The 16266-nt window shown below is 44.8% G+C and overlaps 1 protein-coding gene across 1 annotated transcript in view; it reads left to right on the top strand.

The window, feature by feature from the left end:
* Nucleotides 1-16266, top strand: part of LOC145346307 (dedicator of cytokinesis protein 2-like) — a 1149449-nt gene that overhangs the window by 892048 nt on the left and 241135 nt on the right. Inside the window, exon 32 of the mRNA XM_080193520.1 lies at nucleotides 14958-15016. Within this exon, the coding sequence (XP_080049646.1) occupies nucleotides 14958-15016 (59 nt within the window). The remainder of the gene's footprint in view (nucleotides 1-14957; nucleotides 15017-16266) is intronic.

Below are 16266 nucleotides of genomic sequence, written 5' to 3'. Positions count from 1 at the left end.
GTCTGGAAAAGAAAATTCCATTCCAGCCTCACCAACAACTTTCTGTGGTGCGCTGAATTGACTGAGACCATAATAACATAAGATTTAGAAGCTAAAGTAGTCCATTTAGTCCATCGAGTCTGCTCTGCCATTCGATCGTGGCTGATAAGTTTCTCAACCCAATTCTCCCACCTTTTCCCCATAATTTTTGATCCCCTTACCAAGCAAGAACATATCTACCTCTGTATTAAATACACTCAAGGACTTGGCCTCCATAGCCTTCTGTGGCAATGAATTCCACAGATTCACCACCCTCTGGCTGTAGAAATTCTTCCTCACCTTGATTCGAAAGGATCATCCCTTTAACTTGGGGCTGTGCCCTCATCTCTCCTATTTATGGAAACATCTTCCCCACATCCACTCTATGCAGGCCTTTCAGTAACCTGTAAGTTTTAGTGACATCGCCCCTAATCCTTCTAAACTCTGCCCCTCATGACCACAAAACCCAGAATGACTTTTCCCCACGCTTGCCTGAATGCATGGCTGCCTGATTTTCCAGAGACTCCTATCCAGTGGGAATTGGAGAGATTTTCTTTTCTTTCTTTCATGGGAATGTGAGCATGGTTAGCAAGGTTGACATTTGTTGCCCTAATTGCTGTTAAATTGAGAGAGTAGACCTGCAGCCCTCAAATGTTCCTCGTTTATCAAGCTTTTCATCCCCAAGATCATTCTCGTGAACCTCCTCTGGACCATCTCCGAGGCCAGATGAATGAGTGCTCAAACTGAAGGCAGTCATTATCCGGCTAACTTTATTCACTCTTCCCCAACAGAGAGGGCAGCAGAGAGGGCAGTATAACAAAATGTTCACACCTTACGCTGGGGGAATTGGATAAGATACCGTTAGATAAGGAGAAAGTTGGTAGCCAGCCCAGATGGGATGTACCCTGCATTGCATTAAGGAAATAAAGACGATACTTTTGAAGGCTTTGGTCAAATCTTCCAATCCTCCTTGGATGTAGGAGTCGTTGCAGAGGATTGCTGAAATAACTCCTCAGAGGCTCGTTTCCCTTCACCAAACATAGATTTAAATACACCGTGCAACAGCACTCCAATAGGCACTATCCTGACAGAGTATAAGACCAGAGTGCCAGTAACCCTGACACTCCATACTCTATACACGGGCAGGGCTCCCTGATAGTCCAACTCATTACTGCCTTAATCAGGGAGCTCATATTCGAAGAGGGTCACCTCGTTAAAACTCATTAAAATTGCAAATACTACACTTGTTTAAAAAAAATGGGAAGAGGGATAAACTTTACAAAACAGTCAGCAGAATGTCAGAGTTGAGGGAAAATAATTCTCGTAACACGGGACAAAATTAATTGGCACTCGAAAAGAATATTGGTTAATAAATGAGAGGCGTTGTGGATTTGTTAAAGCAAAATCAGATCTGACTAACTTGATAGAGTTTTTTTTTAATTAAATAATGGAAGAGGTTAATGAGGTTGGCGAGCTTGATGTGAATAAATGGACTTTCCGCAGCTGCTTGATAAGCTTGTTAGCAAAATGCTACAGTGGGATTAAAGGTTGGGGAGACTACATGGATAAGGAATTACCTGAGGGACAGAAAGCCCAGAGAATTGGTGAACAGTTGTTTTCAAACGGGAGGCTGTAATAGCATCTGTTTTCAACAGGTCTGGTGCTCTTTTTGACTTGGGTACGCAACTTCAAAGATTGCGCGCGACGCTGCAGTAGCTCAGCCAAACACCAGTTTCCCATCACCAATACCCTTCATTACCCACCACAGGAAAGGGCCATGCATGCAGCCTACAGTCAGGTAGTCGGGGTCTACAACAACGGTCCAAGTGGAGTATTGGGTTAAAAACGCTCGCTGACCACTTCCCATTGGACGAGCCTCCATTCACTCAGTAAGGCAGCCCGTACTCCATGAGGAGAACACAGCACAGCACAATGCAAGGAAGAGAAGCAGGGGTAGGCCACCAGGCCCTTCAAGCCTGTCCCGCCATTCAGTAAGATCTTGGTCGATCTATGCCAGCCTCAACTCCTTTTCTGTGCCATTTCCCCATTGCCCTATTTTCCTCAGTCGATCAAATATTTACCTACCTCTAAAGAACAAGGAACAAAACAGCATAGGAATAGGACTGCAGGCCCACCAAGCCTGCGCTGACACAGTTTTGATCCCTCTGTATACCTACCGTCCATGTGTCTATCAAGATACACCTTGAACGTTGCTAGCGTATCTGCTTCTGCCATTTTCACTGGCAGTTCATTCAAGGCACCCACCACCCTCTATGGTAAAAACTTTCCCAGCATGTTTCTCCTAAACTTACCCCCTCTCATCCTAAACCTGTGTCTTCTTGCAGTTGACCTTTCCACTCTGGGGAAAAAGCCTTTGACTATCTTAGAATCTCTACAGTACAGAAAGAGGCCATTCGGCCCATTGAGTCTGCACTGACCACAATCCTACCCAGGCCCTACCCCCACATCCCTCCGTATTTATCCACTAATCCCCCTAACCGATGCATCTCAGGACACTAAGGGCAATTTTAGCATGGCCAATCAACCTAATCTGCACATCTTTCGACTATCCTGTCGACTTATTGGAAAGAGTGCAGAGGAGGTTTACCAGGATGTTGCCTGGTATGGTGGGAAGGTCTTATGAGGAAAGGCTGAGGGACTTGAGGTTATTTTCATTAGAGAGAAGGTTACGAGGTGACCTAATTGAGGCATACAAGATGATCAAAGGATTGGATAGGGTGAACAGTGAGAGCCTTTTACTTTGGATGGTGATGGCTAACACAAGGGGACATAGCTTTAAACTAAGGGGTGGTAATTATAGGACGGATGTCAGAGGTAGGTTCTTTACTCAGAGGGTAGTAAGGTCGTGGAATGCCCTGCCTGAAGCAGGTGTGGACTCGCCAACTTTAAGGACATTCAAATGGTCAGTGGATAGGCATATGGATAACATTGGAATAGTTTAGGTTAGAGGGTCATTAGATTGGTTCCACTGGTCGGCGCAACATCGAGGGCCGAAGGGCCTGTACTGCGCTGTAATGTTCTATGTTCTATCTATGCCTCTCATAATTTTGTAGACTCCTATCAGGGCACGCCTCAGCCTCCATCTTTCCAGTGTAAACAATACAAGTTTATCCAACCTCTCCTCATACTCTCCAGACCAGGTAAACCTTCTTTGCACCCTCTCCAAAGCATCCACATCCTTCTGGTAGTGTGGGGACCAGAACTGCATGCAATATTCCAAATTTGACCCAGCTAAAGCTTTATACAGCTGGATACACTTTGAATACTTCTAAGGATCCAGCTGCCACCATCCTTTAAGGCAGAGAATCCCAGAGATGCACCACGTTCTGCACGAGAGATTTATTGATGAGATCCATGGCCATCATAGCAGACACCAATGGAAATGTAATAACCAGTGAGGAGGACAGGCCTCAGGAGTAAATAGACAAACTGGTGGAATGGCGGACATGTGGCAGATGAAGTTTAGTGTGGAGAAGAGTGAAGCAATTCATTTTGGTAAGGAAGGGCGAGACAGGCAACATTAACTAGATAGCGTGACTTTAAAGGAGTTTTGGGAACAGAGCGATAAGGGAAAATCACTGTGGATGCTGAAAATCTGAAATAACACCAGAAAATATTAGATTAACTCGGCAGCACCAGTGGAGAGAGAGTTTGTTTGACCCTAATTTGGGTTCTGGAGTTTCAAAGGCGAGTTATATTTAATTTTTTTTAAATTTATTTTATTAGTATCACAAGTAGGTTTACATTAACAGTGCAATGAAGTTACTGTGAAAATCCCCTAGCCACCACACTCTGGCTCCTGTTCGGGTACATTGAAGGAGAATTTAGTCAGTGCACCTAACCAGAATATCTTTCAGACTGTGGGAGGAAGCCAGAGCACCCAGAGGAAACCCACACAGACACGGGGAAAATGTGCAGACTCTACACAGACAGTGACCCAAGCCAGGAATCGAAACCGGGTCCCTGACACTGTGAGGCAGCAGTGCCAACCACTGTGCCATCATGCTGAAACATCAGCTCTGCTGTGTTTGTCCAACACTTTGTGTTTTTATTCAGGAATGGCGAGGCCCGGGGCGCATTGACCCAAATCCATAAAGGTGGCAGGACAAATGTTAAGGCTATTAAAATGTCAGGTGACATCCTTGACTTTATATATAGAGAGGACCAGAATGTAAAAGCAGGGTAGTTTTGCTAAACCTTTATAAAGCTCTGGTAAGGACCCAGTTAGCCACACTTTAGGAAGGATATGAAAGGGAGGATGCGGTGGTGATTTACTCAAAAATATTAGTGATGGAGAGTTTCTGGCCTTGCTCACCCTGAAACTGGAAAACCCCTCCTGAGGTCAATGGATCTTTCCATGGTCTGCCCCTCACTCACTCCAATTCCTGTGGTGCGTGCGGTGGTAAAATTTGTCCCGCACTGTCTGCAAAGGCAGTGGAAACAGTTTTTTTTATTCATTCATGAGACGTGGGCATCACTGGCTGGCCAACATTTATTGCCCATCCCTAGTTGTAGCTCTGGAGTCACATGTAGGCCAGATCGGGTGAGGATGGTAGGTTTCCTTTCCTAAAGGACATTAGTGAACCAAATGGGTTTTTCCGACAATCAGCTATGATTTCACAGTCATCATTAGATCCTTAGTTCCAGTTTTTTTTTAATTGAATTTAAATTCTACCATCTGCCATAGTAGGATTCGAACTGGGTCCCCAGAACGTTAGCTGAGGTTCTGGATTAATAGTCTAGTGTTAATACCATTAGGCCATCACCTCCCCAATGATAAATATCAAAAGGAGGAACTGGATAAATATTTGAAGGAGAAAAATTTAGCAGAGCCTCTGGGAAACAGCAGTGGAATGAGCCTAATTGGATAGTTTATTAACAAAGACATGATGGACTGAGTGGCCTCCTTCACTGCTGTTTCAACCTTTGAAGACATGATCCTGTGATCTATGGATGAATTGAAGTAAAAGTTTAGTGATTAGTGTGACCAGTGGGCTTATATTAACACAGCAATGAAGTTATTGTGAAAATCCCTGAGTCATCGCACCCTGTTGAGGGAGAATTTAGCATGGCCATTGCACCTAACCAGCATGCCTTTCGGACTGTGGGAGGAAACCAGAGCGCCCAGAGGAAATTCACGCAGACACGGGGAGGACATGCAAACTTCGCACAGACAGTGACCCAAGCTGGGAATTGAACCCGTGTTGACTGTAACAATACATTCTGCACTCTCTCCTTTCCTTCTTTATGAACGGTATGCTTTGCCTATGCAGCGCGCAAGAAACAATACTTTCCACTGTATACCAACACGTGACAGTAATAAGCCAAATCAAATCAAATCAAATTTGGCGCTGCGAGGTAGCAGCAGTGCGAGCCACTGTGCCGCCCACGAGCTGGGTAGCTGGCATGATCTCTCCTCATTCTGAGGGTGCTTTCCTCTTACATAGAGTTCAGTTTTAAAGCTGATCTAATTCATGTTGTAAACCTCGCCGGTTTTATTGTACACGCGCTCGAGCTGTTGAAGTGTGTCCCAGTGTGCAGATCGTGGCGAGCGACAGTGGTCCTGTGGGGAAATTGAAGGGCAATTTCACTTTGCATCAAATTCTCCAAGGTCGACTGCAACATAATTCACGAGCAGCGCGGGATTTACTCACCTTTACTCGGTAGGACTTGAATCATATTCAGAACAATGTCCACTGCATACACACTGGGAGGCTGCCAATGTTCATATTCTGTGCCATTGATTTTTGAGTTAGTGTCAATTAACGGCTAACGCGAGGGCACTTTTTGCACCACGGACCTGTGCCTGCTGTAATTGGATTGATTCTGACAGAACTCATTTTGTTTTAAGATCCTGCAACAAAGGGACTTTCTCCACTTGGATTGGATTTGAATCCACACTTACTGAGCGAAAGCACGACATGTTTCACCAGCCTGTCTTCTGTCAAAGGGGTTTACCCGTCATTCCAATCTGTCTGACTCATTCAGAACCTCATTACTCCTCCGTTCCTGATCTTCTTAAAAGGAATAAAATCATTTAATATGTCCAACAATGATTGGAAAGAGGAGTCACTTGGTTCTGATTAAGATAGTCCGTTCACCGCAAGCCTCCAATCAACAGAAGGATCATCGAAGTAACCTCTCTCTTGTAAAATTGCAAAGTGGACACTGTTAACTTATGGTCAGTTGTTCAGATCATAGAATCATTAAATCCCTACAGTGCAGAAGGAGGCCATTTGGCCCATCAGGTCTACGCTGCCTGGTGCTTGCTGCCTGAGTTGGTGGTGGAGGCAGAGACTCTATAAAAAGTCTATTAAAAGTACCTGGCTCTGCACGTTAAATGCTATAAGCCTCAGTTCCCTGGACCAGGTGCAGGAAGGTGGGATTAGAAAGGGTACCTGCCTATCCCCAGGCTGGCATGGACCAGATGGGCCAAATGGCCTCCTTCTTTGCTGTAACTTTTCTATGGTTTTATATTTGGACACATTGATGGTTGGAATTTCTTTTCCTTGCCATGTCTCTATGCCTCCAATGTGTGTTTGATTTCGAAGAAGACCACACCAATTCTTATTGGGTTGCATCAGGTGCTGCAACGCTGAGTCAGTTTGCCAAGAGTGGATATTAGAACTCCTCAGAAGCATTGCCAGTGACTTCTTATAATGCTTCATTCGACTGACATGAGAGCACATGCCACACTCAAACTCTCCTTGGAAAACTCACTTTGGTAAACGTATCCGGCACTCGGGCTACATGACCAGGCTAACTCAGTTGTGACTGCCTCAATATGGTGTGGCACTCCAGCCAGCTCGGGTAGGCACCTCACTCTCTGGTATTTAGTCTTGCCATCTGATGTTCAGAAGCTTCTGAAGGCAGTTCAAGTGCAGGGGGTTGGCAGGATGTTGTTATAAATGTGAGTCTCACATGCATACAGCAGAGTTGACAGGGCTATTGCTCCATAGCCTTTCTGTTTGCTGGGCAGACTGACTCCTCTTCATACTCAGACTGATGTTTGAAACCTGCCAAAGGCTACACCTGCTTTGACGATTCCTGTACGTCTCATAGTCAATATAGACAGGCTGAGAGAGTGTGCTGCTGAGATAAGTGAACTACCCATCACTGACAGGTTCTGATCATGGACTGAAACCTTGGCTTCAATGCGGGGTGCTCCTCAATGGGCAGTACGGTGGCACAGTGGTTAGCACTGCTGTCTCACAGCGCCAGGGACCCGGGTTCGCTTCTGGCCTTGGGCCACTGTCTGTGTGGAGCTTGCACATTCTTCCCGTGCCTGCGTGGGTTTCCTCCGGGTGCTCTGGATTCCTCCCACAGTGCAGATATGTGCGGATTAGGTTGATTGACCATGCTAAATTGACCCAAACGTCAGGGGGATTAGCACAGTAAATATGTTGGGTTTTGGGAATAGGGCCAGGATGGGATTGTGGTAGGCACAGACTCGATGAACCAAATGCCCTCCTGCTACACTGTAAAGGTTCTATGATGGTATGGTTGTGAGCTTGGCCCTAAATAGCTACCTCTTATTCTGAGAGTGCAATTTTTAAAGAAAAATCATAGATCATAAGAACATAAGAACATAAGAACATAAGAAATAGGAGCAGGAGTAGGCCATCTAGCCCTTTGAGCCTGCCCCGCCATTCAATAAGATCATGGCTGATCTGTCGTGGCTCAGTTCCACTTTCCCACCCTCTCCCCATAACCCTTAATCCCCTCTCTTATCAAGAACCCATCAACCCGCGTCTTAAAAATATTTAGCGAGGCAGCCTCCACCACTTCAACGGGCAGAGAATTCCAGAGATTCACCACCCTTTGAGTGAAGAAGTTCCTCCTCAACTCCGTTCTAAACCGCCTCCCCTTTATCTTGAGGCTGTGCCCCCTAGTCCTACTGTCTTTTTTGAGCGGGAAGAGTCTCTCCACCTCTATCCTATCCATCCCATTCATCATCTTATACGTCTCAATGAGATCTCCCCTCATTCTTCTAAACTCTAACGAGTACAAGCCCAGTTTATTCAGCCTCTCCTCATAGCTCAATCCCCTCAACTCCGGTATCAGCCTAGTAAACCTCCTCTGCACTCCCTCCAGGGCTAAAATATCCTTGCGCAGGTGCGGTGCCCAAAACTGCACACAGTACTCCAGCTGCGGCCTCACCAATGCCCTATACAGCTGCAGCAAGACCTCCCTACTTTTATATTCAATCCCCCTCGCTATGAAGGCCAGCATCCCATTCGCCTTCCTGACCACCTGCTGCACCTGCAAGCTGGGTTTTTGCGACTCATGCACAAGGACCCCGAGGTCCCTCTGCACCGTCGCCTGCTGCAGTTTTTCGCCACGTAAGTAATAGTCCTTCCTACCATTCTTCCTACCAAAGTGGACCACCTCACACTTGCCAACATTAAATTCCATTTGCCATTTCCAGGCCCATTCGCCCAGCCTATCTAGATCCTTCTGCAGACTCTGCAGAACCCTACAGTGCAGAAAGAGGCCCTTCGGCCCATCAAGTCTGCATAAGAACATAAGAAATAGGAGCAGAAGTAGGCCACCTAGCCCTTTGAGCCTGCCCTGCCATTCAATAAGACCATGGCTGAACTGAAGTGGATCAGTTCCACTTTCCTGCTTTCTCCCCATAACCCTTAATTCCCTTGTCTACCAAAAACCTAACTACCCGTGTCTTAAATATATTTAGCGAGGTAGCCTCCACCACTTCAACGGGCAGAGGATTCCGGGATTCACCACCCTTTGAGTGAAGAAGTTCCTCCTCAACTCCGTTCTAAACTGCCCCCCCCTTATCTTGAGGCTGCGCCCCCTAGTCCTGCTGTCCTTTCTGAGCGGGAAGAATCTCTCTACCTCTACCCTATCCATCCCTTTCATTATCTTATACGTCTCTGTAAGATTCCCCCCTCATCATTCTAAACTCAAACGAGTCCAGACCCAGTCTATTTAGTCTCTCTTCATAGTCTAACCCCCTCATCTCCGGTATCAGCCTAGTGAACCTCCTCTGCACTCCCTCTAAGGCCAAAATATCCTTGCGCAAGTGCGGCGACCAAATTTGCACACAGTACTCCAGCTGCGGACCACAATACCACCCAGGCCCTGCCCCCACATCCCTATATATTATACCCACTAATCCCTCTAACCTACGCATCTCTGGATACTAAGGGGCAATTTCTTAGCACGGCCAATCAACCGAACCTGCACATCTTTTGGACTGTGGAAAAAAAACGGAGCACCCGGAGGAAACCCACGCAGACACAAGGAGAATGTGCAAACTCCACACAGACAGTGACCCGAGCTAGGAATCGAACCCAGGGCCCTGGAGCTGTGAAGCAGCAGTGCTAACCACTGTGCAACCGTGCCGCCCATTGATCATTGATGGCATCTAGGCATTGTTGGCTGGACCAGTACTTATTGCCCATCCCTAATTATCCTCGAACGGGGTGGTTTGTTAGGCCATTTCAGAGGGATTTAAGAGTCAAACACATTGCTGTGGATCTGGGATTACATGTAGACCAGACCAGATAAGGATGGCATATTGAGGGACATTAGTGAGCCAGATGACAATTGGTGGTAGTTTGCAGGTCTCCATTACAGAGCCAAGCTTTCAATTCCAGAATTTTTACATTAATTTAATTTGAATTTCACCAGCTGCTGTGGTGGGATTTGAGTCCAAGCCCCAACGCATTAGACTGGGCCTCAGAATACAAGGCCACTATATCACCATCTCCCATCAGAGTATTTGAGAAATGGAATCAATATTCTATTTTCTACGTAGACTATATCCTTTGAAACTTGGAAGAATGAGAGCTGATCTGACTGAAATTTTAAGGGGCTTAAGAACATAAGAACATAAGAACATAAGAAATAGGAGCAGGAGTAGGCCATCTAGCCCTTCGAGCCTGCCCCGCCATTCAATAAGATCATGGTTGATCTGTCGCGGCTCAGTTCCACCTTCCCGCCCTCTCCGCTTGATGGGGTAAATGCTGAAAAGCTGTTCCTCCCTGCTGGAATATCAAGACAAAGGATGGGATCTTACAGCCTTGCTTATCCCAAAACTGTAAAATCCCACCCCAAGTCAATTGATCTTTCCGTGGTCCACCCCTTGCCTGCTCTCAATCCCCATGGCAGGGTGGCACAGTAGAATTCTGGCCTAAGCGTCAAGTATTGAGGAGAATTAAGATTAAAATAATGAAACTGAGATAAGATAAAATAAAAAGGGGAACTGATAAGGGCAGCTGTCTGAAGGGGTTTTGATATGCAAATCTGCATCCCAGTGAGAAAAACAAGTGTTTACCTGTGTTACTCTGGGAAAACAATGAGATATGGAGGAGGTAACTTCAGAGTGGAGAGATAAAGAAATTGACACATATACAAAAAGCCAGGTCCACAAGGTGGATCATATCAAAAGGAAGGAATTATATATCTATCGCACAATAGCTACCATCACAACCACACTCAGCTGCAGAGAGCAGTCTCCCGAAAACAAGTTATTGATTTGATTTCAGATATATTATTGTCACATGTATTAGTATACCCTGAAAGCATTGTTTCCTGTGCGCTATACAGACAAAGCATAACATTCAGAGAGAAGGAAGCGAGGGAGTGCAGAATGTAGTGTTGGAGTCATAGCTAGGGTGTAGAGAAAGATCAATTTAGTGCAAGTTAAGTCCATTCAAAAGTCTGACAACAGGGAAGAAGCTGTTCTTGAGTCCTTTCGTACACAACGTCAGACTTTTGAATCTTTTTCCTGACAGATGAAGTTGGAAGAGAGGATGATCGAGTTGCGTGGGTCCTTAATTATGCTGGCTGCTTTGCTGAGGCAGTGGGAAGTGTAGACAGAGTCAATGGATGGGAGACTGGTTTGTGTGATGGATTGGGCTACATTTACAAATTTTTGCAGTTTCTTGTGGTCTTGGGCAGAGCAGAAGCCATACCAAGCTGTGTGGTTTCAGCGAAGGCATGAACAGAGATGTTCACACCTTCTCTGAAACAGAAGACAATCTTCCCAAACAACCCCTGCGTGAAAACTATCTGTTGGATTTAGTTATAGAGTTTTCTAATATTGGATGTTGTTTGGGGAAAGGGGTCTCAGAGTTCAGGAAAGGTAGGTATTTGAGAACAAAGGGGTAAATTCATGAGATATTGTGTGTGTATAGCCATCTGTTTAGTTAAATGTATTGTTGAGGTGCATTATAATCCTTCATCTTGTGTGTTTTTCTTTTAAGCTAATACATACTCTGTATTAATTGATTGCAACAAGACTTGGCTGTTCCTCACTGGTTTGCATTTCTTTTCTTACATTGTACCAAATTGAAAGTATAAACCATTCCAAAGATGCGCAGGATAGGTTGATTGGCCATGCTAAATTGCCCTTTAGTGTTGGGGGATTAACAGGGTAAATATGTGGGTTTACGGGAAAAGGGCCTGGGTGAGGCTGTGGTCGGTGCAGACTTGGTGGGTTGAATGGCCTCCTTCTGCACTGTAGTGATTTGATGACTCATCTATGACTGAGAACAAGTGTTCCAAATTACCCTTTTATGTTTTGTGATACCATCACACATCAATGGGGTTCATAACACCAAGGATCGTAGTTCCTGTACAAAGACTCAGCCATTTAGGGTGAAGGTGACATGCAATTTCTTCATTTAGAGGATTGTGAATCTTATGAATTCTTTACCCCAGAGGACTGTAGATGCCAGTCATTGAGATATTCAAGATAAATAGTGCTATGACCAGGTCAGGAGGGATGAACTAACTCCTAACTCCCATCCGGAATTGGTTATTGGAGTTTGAAGTTTAATGAGGAGTAATAATACCAATTTAATATATAGTAGAGTCAAAAAATATTATTCATGGATTGTCCAGATGCTTGTGAAGAGTTGAAGGGTCCTAGTCCACAGTAATTGCTGAGATTCCCACTGGAGATATTTTGTGGATTCAGAATTCTCATTTAGGAACTCTTGGTTTGTAACAATGTGGTTGTTAAAATTCAGATCAGAAACTCCAAAGTGTTTTATGAAGTCTGTCTGGATCATACGTTTTGCACTTTGAATTTGATAAGGATAAGCAAGAAATCTTTCACTTCAGATGTGATTCAATTGACCCACTAAGGAGCTTTTATCAAACAAAGTTTATTTAAGTGTACAGTTGACATGTATAGAAAAGAAATTAGCATTAAATTTTGCCAATTTCGAATAAAGAAAAGACAATCATGATTGTACGAAGCTTAAACAGCTAAACACCATTCCAACCAAACAAATCCCATTAACAAACCTTTGTCACAGGTTTAGCCCAGCAAAATATGAATGCTCACATGATGCTGGAACTTAATCCTTTGGGTGGAGAATTGAACCTCTGACTTCCCAGCCTTGTAATTTCTAGCAGCCCTCTTAATATATACACATCGACCAGCCTGAAGTCAGAACAGCTTCCCAAGATGTCAGAGAGAGAGAGAGAGAAAGAGAGACTCTAGGCGAGCCAACCACCCACAGTGGATTTCCTAGTCCAGGAAGGCAGGAATCTTACTTCCAGCTAACAGCAGAATTTCCAAAACCAAGGAGACAGAGAGAAACATTTCTTTTCAGCTTGATGTCCTCCCCATCTTAGAATCGTAGAATTCTACAGTGTAGAAGGAGGCCATTTAGCCAATCAAGGCTGCACCAACCACAATCCCACCCAGACTATATCCCCATTACCCCATTCCCTATGCAGTTACCCCAGCTAATCCCCCTGATTATTTTAACATGGCCAATCCACTTAACCCACACATCTTTGGACTGTGGGTGGAAACCGGAGCGACTGGAAGAAACCCATGCAGACATGGGTAGAATGTGCAAGCTCCACATAGACAGTGACCTAAGCCGAGAATCGAACACAGGTCCCTAATGCTGTGAGGCAGCAGTACTATCCACTATGCCAGCATGCTGCCCTAAACTAAACTAAAATTAAAAATAAGCCCTTGAATTCTTCTGGGAATGAACCACCTGACCTGGACTTGTCAATCAATCTTCCCCCTCACAATGTAGGGTCATAAAAGGTCCCAGGGTAAAAATAAACAAAACCCCATTTAAATCATTGAAGCAATAAAAGGAGTTTTCCAGATAGCCCAGCAACAATAAAAAAAGAGAAGCGGTTATAACTGCAGAGAACATGATTTAAAAAAAAAACTCTTAAAGGTACGCTAACATCACATGGTCTTCAGTTTTTATTTACAAACCACAGACTGCTCAGCTTTCATGAGATTGATTTCAGAAGAATGAGAGATGCAGGAGACTATTTTTCCTGTGGCAGTCTTTCCCCGATGATATAAAAATGAAATATCTTTTCATCCAAGAGCTGGATCACATGACCTCTCTGCACGCTCCAAAGACTCTGTGCCTCCATAAAAGGCACACATGTCCTTTGGAAATGCAACATGTCACCTGCTGTAAACCAGTGTACTTTGCTTCAGAAAAGTGTCCTTTTCAAAAACGTATGTTTGATTTGATTTTATTTGATTTATTATTGTCACTGTATTAGTATACAGTGAAAAGTATTATTTCTTGCGTGATGTACAGACAAAGCATACTGTTCCCAGAGACGGAGAGGAGAGAGTGCAGAACGTAGTGTTACAGTCATAGCTAGGCTGTAGAGATAGATCAACTTGATGCAAGGTAAGTCCATTCAGAAGTCTGATGGCAGCAGGAAAGAAACTGTTCTTGAGTCAGTTGGTACGTGACCTCAGACTTTTGTATCTTCTTCCTGGTGGGAGAAAGTGGAAGAAAGGATGTCTGGGTGTGTGGGGCCATTAATTATGCTGGCTGCTTTGCCAAGGCAGTGGGAAGTGTAGACAGAGTCAATGGATAGGAGGTTTGATTGCTTGATGGATTGGGGTATATTCACAACCTTTTGTAGTTTCTTGCGGTCTTGAGCAGAGCAGAAGCCATGATACAATCAGAATGTCTAACTGGTAAAAATATAAGTTAATATTTATGTAACAAATCATGATAATGATAGACTTTTGGGCACTAAAGGAATCGAGGAAAGGACGGGAAAGCAGCATTGAGATATAGCACATACTCATGATTCCTGTTCCTATTTATATTCTTGTGTTCGACCAAGTCTAGACACATTCAACGTATCAGCAATAGTCAAACTGGAAAAGAAGCAAGCTCTTCCTCAGTTTATAATCATTCGCTTTCCTTGATTATTCGTTATGGCCTGATAAGAGTTACTGTGAACAAAACTTCCAAAAATATTTATTTCCTGACAAAACACCAGATGGCCAACTTGTTTATCACCTTGGGCCTGTTGTCCCATTTCTTATCGCAATATCCTTAGTCATCATTCCTTGCCAACACAATGACCTTTCTCCTTGCTGAGAAAGCATGTTCTTTCTAAATATGATCCATCCCCTGAAGCATCCCTGGGAATAAACTGCTTAATTGTTTAATCAGCTCTCGCGATGGTATGAGCACACAAGATTGTTATAAACCATAAACAAAGCAAAAAGCGTATCGTAGAATCACAACTGTTACAAGCACAGAAGAAGCCCATTCAGCCCATTGTGTCTGCTCCGTTCTGTAACCCTGCATGTTTTCCTTTGAATGCCTCATTTAAACCTGCCTCTAGCACACATGGGAACAGCACATCTGCAAGTTCCCCTCCAAGCCACTCACCGTCCTGACTTGGAAATATATTCCTTTGCAGTCGCTGGGTCAAAATCCTGAAATTCCCTCCCTAATGTGGATCAAACCACAGCATGTGGACTGCAGCGATTCAAGAAGGCAGCTCACCACCACCTTCTCAAAGTCAACGAGGGATGGGCAATAAATGCTGGCCTAGCCAACGATGCTCGTGTCCCATGAATTAATAAAAAGAAACTTGTGCTTTAAGAATACATTGACTAACAGTTATGTTCTTATTTTCTATAGATACGGAGATATGAGAGGTGTTATCGGGGCTGCAATCCGTGATATGTGGTACAATCTTGGTAAGGCTCTGGATTTTGACCTTTCCTTTGAGTTTGAAAGCTATTGCAAAAGGAAGACTTGCATTTTTATAACACCATGCCATCAGGCGATCCCAACGCATTTTACTGCCAGTGAATTGTTCCTGTATTGTTGCTGCCAATTTGCACAGAGCAAAGTCCCACAAACTGCAATGGAATATTGAGCAGATAATCAGCTTTTACTGATGGAGATGAATGTTGACCTGGACGCAAAGGATAATTCCCTGGTTCACCTTCACAGCTTGTGCCAGGGGATCATTCACATTCACAGAGTGCAGGATGGCCTTAGTTTATTGTCTGATCCAAAGACAGCAGCTCGGTAGCACAGTGTTTGGCACTTCTGCTTCACAGCTCCAGGGTCCTGGGTTCGATCCCTGGCTCAGGTCACTGTCTGTGTGGAGTTTGCACATTCTCCTCGTGTCTGCGTGGGCTTCCTCCCACAGTCCAAAGATGTGCGGGTTAGGTTGATTGGCCGTGCTAAGAAATTGCCCCTTAGTGGCCAGGGATGCGTAGGTTAGAGGGATTAGTGGGTATAATATGTAGGGATATGGGAGTAGGACCTGGGTGGGATTGTGTTCGGTGCAGACTAGATGGGCCAAAGGGCCTCTTTCTGCACTGTAGGTTTCTATGGTTCTGAAACTTCCTTAGTGATGGTACAGTGGTTAGCACTGCCGCCTCACAGAGCTGGGGACAGGGGTTCGATCCCAGCCTTGGGTGATTGTATGGAGTTTGCACGTTGTCCCCTTGTCCACATGAATTTTCTCCGGGTAACCCTCCCACAGTTCAAATATGTGCGGATTAGGTTGATTGGCCAAGATAAATTACCCCTCAGTGTCAGGGGAATTAGCAGGATCAGTGCATGGGGTTATGGGATAGGGTCTAGGTGGGATTGTGGGAAGGTGGAGAATGTGATGACTCCGCACAGACAGTGACCCGAGCCCAGAATCGAACTGGGAGTCCCTGGTGCCGTGAGGCAGCCGTGCCAACCATTGTGAGTCTATGATGGGCGAGAGTTAAATTGCTTTGGTATTTCTAGCTAAAAGCATGTTTTAAAATTTGCGTGGGATTTTACGGCTTTACTCGAGCAAGGCGGGCGAGACGGTAGAATTCCGGCTTTTATCTAATGGTGTGGAACTACACTTACGCTGGACGTCCTGGCTCAGGTACATCGTCTACTCACTGTCTGAACTGGGTGCTTTTTGTTTCCTCGTTTGCAGCAAGCGGTTGTCGCT

The sequence above is a fragment of the Carcharhinus amblyrhynchos genome, chromosome 1 (assembly GCF_965287045.1).
Source record: "Carcharhinus amblyrhynchos chromosome 1, sCarAmb.v2.hapA, whole genome shotgun sequence".
NCBI classification, from domain to species: domain Eukaryota; kingdom Metazoa; phylum Chordata; class Chondrichthyes; order Carcharhiniformes; family Carcharhinidae; genus Carcharhinus; species Carcharhinus amblyrhynchos.
This window is presented reverse-complemented; position numbering and strand designations above follow the sequence as displayed.